General features: G+C 36.7%; 1 protein-coding gene across 1 annotated transcript in view; it reads right to left on the bottom strand.

Annotated features, from left to right (window-relative positions):
• Nucleotides 1–8,025, bottom strand: part of KIF14 (kinesin family member 14) — a gene marked incomplete at its 5' end in the record, with an annotated part of 19,381 nt that overhangs the window by 5,186 nt on the left and 6,170 nt on the right. The window contains 7 exons of the mRNA XM_010292466.1: nt 35–219; nt 372–593; nt 1,339–1,433; nt 3,895–3,995; nt 6,066–6,204; nt 7,206–7,299; nt 7,886–8,012. Coding sequence (XP_010290768.1) covers nt 35–219; nt 372–593; nt 1,339–1,433; nt 3,895–3,995; nt 6,066–6,204; nt 7,206–7,299; nt 7,886–8,012 — 963 coding nt within the window. The remainder of the gene's footprint in view (nt 1–34; nt 220–371; nt 594–1,338; nt 1,434–3,894; nt 3,996–6,065; nt 6,205–7,205; nt 7,300–7,885; nt 8,013–8,025) is intronic.

Here is an 8,025-nt window from a genome sequence, read left to right as displayed (position 1 = left end):
CCTACACATAGATGAATTCTTCAATATACTTTACCTGCAATAGTAACTGTAAATAACCACCCAAGTTCTTTACTTCCTGTTTTATTTCTTCATCAGCCTTTATAGATCCAGAGCACTTCTGGACATTGTTAAGCCAGAGCTTGGTTAGAACCACAAGACGGTCAAAAGCAGAGATAATTCTGATGCTGTAGGACTGAGCAGCATGATCAAGAGAGAAAACTACAAGAGAAGGAGATCTATCAGAATGTGTCCTTCGCAAATGAAAGTAGGAATGTTAATTCTTCCGATAGGCAAACATATGAATGCTTGCGCATCTGAAAGACAAGTAATTAGTAACGTTTACTTTAAACTATTAGGAAAATGAGACTTACAGTTTTCTTGACATTCTTCGTCTTGCTGTTCGTAAGCTTTTGAAATGGCAGAAACTCCAGAGAAAATTATAAACAAATTAGTTAGGAGAGTATCTGCTATGCTCTTTCCTCCTTCATGATTCTCTTCCAGTACATCTAAAGCTGAACTTATTGATTCTTTGAAAATTCCTGGAAGAAACAGTTCAGAAAAGCTTGGGCATATGCTGGACTTATTCTGTGAACCTGTATGACGTAAAAGCAAAACATATATGCAAGAAACTCTTCATAGGACTGAGCAGTCAGCATGCCTTTAATGGCTATTTTATATTGCTTCTTCAGCATTGTTTAACTACACAAGATAGCAAGTCAAAAAATGCGTATACAATGTTCTGCATAGTTTCTCGATTCACTTAGTACAAAGACAAATTCTGTAGTGAAATTCTTTAACATGAATCCATCTTTTTCAACAATTGAACCTACACAGAGACAGAAAATAACAAAATCCAGCCAACCTAAAGTAACCAAATGCATAAAAGTATGTGCAAGACTGAAACATCTAGTATTTCAGAAAAGTATTTCATAAAACCTGACAAAAAGCTTGGGGGAACCTCAGTAGTTGAATGAATAGCAACAACTCAAACAACATCTCCAATTCATATCAAGATTCAGCCTCTGACAATTTGTTACATGAACTACCGTATTTCTCCAGTTAATAGTTAAGCAGAGTAATGTTTTAGATAAATTTCTTAAATAAGGGTCATAAGTGCTGGTCAGGAAGTTTTTGCCCTAAGACAACATAATCAAAAATACAAAAACCCCTACTGTTAACAGCTTGACATCATAAACTTGAAGAGACTATAAATAGGACATTTTTTGTTTTCCAACCTACACTTTTTTTTTTTGACTATTAGAAGTGCATATATTTCATACATGTAGTAGTTTCAATTATCAGTATGAAATGAATGGTGTTGTACCCTACAGTAAATACCTGATATATAGGAAGTCTGTATATTCTGCATTGGTTGCAATTTTATCTCAGACAAACATCCAGAAATTTTCTTGTTCTTCATGAAACTTCTACTTCTAGGAAAGGAAGATACAGTGAGAACATGAAAAAAAACCTTAAAAGAAAGCAATCTCTCTCCCCATAACCCACTGAAAGTTCAATTAATGTTAACAGACATCAGGCAAATGAAACAAACATCTACTTTGAAGTAATGGAACACAAAACCTAAAGCAGAGTGAAAGCAAGACAACACAGCCCATAGGATGGATCCTACTTACTTTCTCAGGCTTTTGCTACTATAGTAGGATTTTCATTCCACGTTGCCATTTTTAAGATACTGGTTTATTACTGGATTATTATTATCTAGAACTTGAGACAAAACACGTTTCTTTGCTACGTACTGGGACCACAGAAAGCAGACATGTTGGATTTTTATCTTGTCTGCTGGACAGAATTAATTGCTTTGGAAAGCCAGAGGGGAGGGCTTTTGTTCTTGGCAAAAGACAAACATTCTGTCAAGTTCTCCATTGTCAGTTAGACAAGGTAACTTAGCTTCCCGGGCCTGGCTCTGGGTGCTTAGCTGCCGGTGCCCAAAGCCAGATCTTGGGAAGAGAGCTGTTTGAGAAGCCCCAACCAGCCTTGAAGCTGTTAAAGAAACAGCTGGAAGGAGACCCAAGAGAGGCTCCCCAGCTTTTCTAGGAGCTGTGTTTAAGGTAAATCTTCTGCCCTTGGTCCTGCCTGACTTACGCTGCAGTTGTGTTGTAACCATGCCTGATGCCTGGCCATATATGCCATTGTTCTGGGCCTGCAGACCGGACTTCCCAGTCTGACCTGGAACTTTGTCATGATGGCTGTGTCAGGCAATCACTGGACTGCAGGCTGACCCTGCCAGCTGTCCCTGCACCTAATCCTGACTCACTGATACGATTTCCCAGCTTAACCTCAGCCCTGCCTCATTATTACATACTTACCTGTGGATCTGGACTGTTGTCTGACTCTGATTACCATCGCCAGATGCACTCTGCTCACCCCGCTCAGAAACTGTGGGGCTAGGCTCTTTTTCACAAGGGCACTGCCTTGTCTACTCTGTTGTCACATCCAGCCCTGAACTGCCCTTCCCTTTAGGAACAGACTGTCCTTTATGCTCCATGACACTACACATCAGGATCACCAAATCTTTAAGTAGCACATGGAATTTAATTTATTTCCCCAGTATGTGTGACTGACAGCAGTTAACTGCTGTCAATGCAGCATGCAATGCCAAGTCCCCTTTTCCAGTACCTTTTCTTGTTCAGTTCAGCTTCTATTGTTGCATTTTTAAATAGGCAGAATGAACCAAAAAACACTTCTGAAGATTCAAGCACACACATTACAACACTGTCCAGAAGGCAGCATCAGACAAAAGGAGTATTCCACCGTCATTGTATCATTAAAACACTACTTACACTAAGAATAAAGAAACTGTTTATTGCATGCTTTTCAGATAACTTTTGTTTACTTGGAATGGTCAGGAGCGCTTTCCAAAATTTACAGTCAAGAAAACTGACCTGCTTTACAGCAGAATAACAATAGTCATATGGGCTGCTACCCACTAGCAAAGATATAATTAAGGATCTGTTAGCATTTCCATTGTAGAAATTGCAGAAGTTTGCAATTCATTTATAAATACTGTTACAAGGCTAAAACTTGACATACAAGGTCCCAGACCAGCTGCAATTTAGTCCTTAAAAACAATGCTTTCATATTATAGAATTGTGAGGAAAACATTTAAAATTACACATTTCAAACTGCACTCATGATATCTAGATACAAGGTTTAGAAAGCCTTACATATGTTTTGACAAAATATACTTCTGGGTTTGGAGGAACTTTTGTTCCTATTTCTTGCCCATGAGGAAAGATAAGAGAATGAATGAACAGAAGAGAACTCCTCATTAGCTGGCACAGTGTATGCAGTAAGTAAGGATGGGAAGAGCTGTCCATGTGCCTATTTAAAAATCGCTTGTGTTACTAGTTAAATAGGTGGATATCTATAACATTAACCTGTGGGTCCTCTGCAGGTTAATTAAAAGTCCTGTGCTACAGACAAATGTATTAATTTCTGAGATAGCTTTCTGAAATAGTTGGGAACAACCTTTAATTACCTCCAGCTAGCTGTCAATAGTCATACATAAAACCTTCTGGCACTGACCAGACATGCATTGCATATATGCTATGCCTAACCTCAAACACTGCTGTTTAATCTGCCAAACTGCTTTAGTGGGCATGCAATTTTTATTAGCAACGTGTTGCATACTGAGACACATTTCGTAAGTGAAGCCAGTAAAGCATAGTAAGGTAACATATTTAAACTTTCCTTCCTCCTCACAAATGTATACATAACTTTTCATTTAATTTTTAAGTTTGACATTCTAGTAAGGTAAAAGAAGAATTAATAAGTAAGACTATATTAGTGGCACAGAAGCATGTTTAGATAATTACACAAATTATTTTTTGCTTTGTTTTAAGCATAGATGAAAGAGCCACAAATTAGTATCACCTTCTTCTGGAAAGAGAGGAAACAGAGGCATCAGAAAGGTCAGGTTCCCACTCATCAGCAGGATCATAAAATACATCAGCAGCTTTATTACTATCATTACTCTGAAAAAATAAAGAAAACACAGGGGAGGAGAAGGATTAAACAGAAATAGAGTGATAATAAAGCATACAACATGGATGAAGCCAACATGTTCTACTAACAGTAGAACAATAGTTTTAATGTTTTTTCTTTTGTTAGGATGTATATAATCTAGAAGATAACTGACTGTCAAACAACTTGAGGTGTAAGTGTTTGAAAACAAACTAAATAAAGCTAAACATTTAGTGAAGACACCTAGCTACCCGGCATGCAAGATACAGGAACACCAAGTACAAAACTTTTTCACAGCTCTCTCCACCTGCCAGATTTATTAAAAATCTGGGCATATAACTTACAATCTTTATTTATTTTTATACCTGGATTTATTGACAGTTTCAGCAATAGTTTTCCACAAGAAATAGAATCCAGTCTCCGATACTGCCAAGATCCCAACAGTTTTTAGTAATAATTATAGCACCATTCTTCTGTAAAAAGCCCTTGTATTTTTCCCTACCAGCACCCTCCATGCCCCAACAGTCGAGAGCTCCTCTTCTGCAATCTTCAAGTATGCTATTTATGCCAGAACATGATATATGTTTGGAAATAGCAAGCATCCAAATATTTCTTTATATATTATTTGAAGCAATTTCTACTCATTTTTCAGTACTGCTCCAGGCTAAAGATAATACAGATATTGGAATGAAAAAGGTTTATATGATCAGGAGAATCACAAATTCAAGCACACAACAAATTTAGACAAGTTGTTCTCTTAATCTAAAACTTAGTCTTAAATACATGTTTTCGTGTATTACGCAAAAAATTTCCAAACTAGTATAGCATCAAATAGAAGAACATTTTGGTTCTACTGGATTGTTTTAGATCCTTCCTTCATGTTAACCAGCTCTTACTCATCTCCAAGAATTTTCGTTCTTTTACCCTTCTTTATTTCGCTGCAGTCTAAAACAACATTCAATTCATGTGGCAGAAACCAAAAAACAAATAAAATGCAATCATCAGCCCTGAAGATTGGAAAATCCCAGAATAGTCCATTGCCACTAAAAAAAGGAAAATACTTGTAAGGGGCACCAGACCTGATAGTGTTTTGTGTTTGTGTTTTGTGTTTGGGGTTTTTTTGTTTGTTTGTTTTTGTTTTAAGTAGTTCTTAGGGCTCTCTAGTCTTCAGCTCTAAAAAGAAGGAAAGAAAATGCAATGGAACGCAATGAAAAGACTGTCTGTTCACATGGAGTCAATAAAGATAAACTTATTTCTTATGATATTTCTCTCCTTAGGAGATTAAAAAAAAAAATTCTCCCAGCAAATAAGTGCTGATACTGTAATCTTATTTGTATTCAATATTTTTTGACATTTTGGAATCACGCAATTTGGAACCATTGTCTACCTGTACGTAATTACAAAGATTTTAGCTAATGGCTATAATTTTTTGGGGCATACAGAATCAAATGTAGGTGCTGTTCCCACTTCTCCCTTTCTTCTATTTTACATCCTCCACTTCAACACAATAGTATGATACGCTCCAAAACAAAGTATATCTAGAGAGGTGCAGTAGAAAATTATCCAGATTGTCTGATTAAAAGCAATGGAATTAGAAAAAGGGATTAATGTGCAGCTTATTAGTCCATTTATTAAACAATGATGAAAAGTGCCTTTAAAAGACTCCCGTTGAAGAACCTAAAGCACATACAAAAGCAACCAGTAGCAAATTAACTTGCCAGAACCAAAGAAAAATAGATAGAATGTACCGATGAAAAATCATCATACCTTGAAAAAGTCAAGTTTTTGTCTAAAACACATAAACAATTGAACAGACAGAAAAACCACAGAGCAGTCCTTGTTTTACTACTTCACACTCTGTACACAAAATGACCTGAATAAAGTCATTGATTTCTACTGTCCTCTTTCTGTGTGATGGACAAACGCGTGTACATGTGTTTAATAAAAAATAATCATGTGCCTTGGTGTTTAAGGTCACAAACAAAAAAACCCACAAGATTTTCCTCCTGTATGATTATCAAATTCTTGTCTTTGACAAAATATTACTGATTATTGGCAGTTTTCCTTCAGTTGTTACTGACCTCATAGAGTTCTTTCATTGCTGCTAGTTTGCATTCAAATTTCTCCAGGCTCCAGAAAGTCGCTATTCCCAGTTTGATGTTACGAACCTGCACCTGTACAGAAGACACTGTTCCTGTTTTATCATCAGTTTTGTCGTGCCTAAGAATTTGAGAAAGTTTAAAAAAAAACACCAGACAAAAAACATTATTCAAATTGCAAAAATAAACAAGGCACCTGTAGATAGGATTATACAGAGAATAAAACCTTGATTACAAACACAAAAATTGCTTAAGACTTGCATCTCACACCACACACATTAGTGTAGCCAGTAAAATTATTTTTATGTAAAGGAAAAAAGGAATCCCCATGTTCAGAGATAGAAGTAGGTACTAGCCTACAAATTCTTGGCTCTCAAGAAACTCAGGATCAAACATATGCTACGGAATTCTACTGGCAGAGTTCTTGTTGAAGAATGTGAAAAAACATCTGAAGAACACAGCAATACTTAGACCTACTAGAAAGTCCTAGCTTACCTACATCTACTGTAGCATTTTTTTTTAATGCTACAGAGTTTCCTCTGCATTAATATAGCTCTGCTCACACTAAGAACACCTGACCAATATACAGGTCCACTTCTAGAACACTCTTCAGCTACAAGATATCTGTGGAGTGAAACAGCTGGTCACAAGAATTCAATATCCAAATATATGCATGTTCTGAGGTTTTTACTTTGGACCACCTCTGCTGTGGTCCTATGAACTGAACACCGCCCAGTGGCTAGCACATATTCCCTGGTTTAGTTTTGTGCAAAAGGAATGCAGTTAGTGTGCTTTAGGACCACTTTAATATGTGAACCAAAGCAGGACGGACATTGGTATCCAAAGATTCACGTCCAAAGCACACTGGATCCAAAGTTGTCTGTAGACATAACTTTAAAGTTTTGATGTAAAATTCAAATTTCAAACTGACATTTCAAACTAATAAGGCTAAACTACACATTTATCTAAAGCCAGTTTGGAAAAATTATTTGTCATGTTCAATTAACAAAAGTGTGAAAAGAAAAACCAACAGCTCACTGCACATCCAGAACCACCCCCCAATTTCTATGTATATTTTTTATATATAATACATACCCTCTTAAAATTAACTCAGATACTCACCTGTAGAAAACAGTGTTTTTCCCTAATTCATTACTAATGGTGTTGGCCTCTTTGATCATCACAGATAGCTTCAGAGAATTCCAGTTAAGTGGAACTAATAAAGAATATCGCACATAATGATTAACTGGATCAAGCACCTTCAGGGTAAAAAAAACAAAAACAAACAAACAAACCCCAAAAAAGAAACCCCACCAAAAAAATCGAATAGAATTTAGGCAACAATAGTTCTGTGAATTCCCAATACATGGGGAAAAATAAACCTCCCAGCCAAGATACCCTTTATAAGAGGTCAGGTAAAAGGTATTTCTGAAATAGAAGCATAACACCCGACACTATATATTAGACTAAACTGAGATAGGAAACTAAGCAGTACTCCAGTTCCTCAGTGAGTTAACACCTAACCAGTTCAAGCCAGATGGGGGAAGAACTTCGAAGTAATCGGGGTAAATACAGACTACATGTATATCCAGCTAATCACTTTGGTGTGAATAAACGAGCTTTTAGCACTGTCTGGTATATACAGCTTATGAATATGAAGGATCATAGCAGCCAAAAGGCTCTTCTGGTTCAGGGTTGTTAGAGAAAAAAGAAAAAGCTTCTGGATCCATATCCACTAAATCCAAGACCACCAAGCCAAAGAGAAGGCAGCATTGCCCTTGCAACTTTATGTATACACATACTAGGCAGAGTTTTATTCCCGCTTCCACGACTCTTCTGAAGGTTGTCTATTTCTTCAGCAATCTTCTGTTTCTCAGCTTCCAGAGCTTCAAGTATCTTTGCGTGACGAATAGTATGATCTTCTAGAGCCTGGGTGAAGGAA

This window comes from Phaethon lepturus, unplaced genomic scaffold (genome assembly GCF_000687285.1).
Source record: "Phaethon lepturus isolate BGI_N335 unplaced genomic scaffold, ASM68728v1 scaffold48368, whole genome shotgun sequence".
In the NCBI taxonomy this organism is placed as follows: Eukaryota; Metazoa; Chordata; class Aves; order Phaethontiformes; family Phaethontidae; genus Phaethon; species Phaethon lepturus.
The sequence above is the reverse complement of the archived record's forward strand: the minus strand, read 5'-3'. Positions and strand labels throughout refer to the sequence as shown.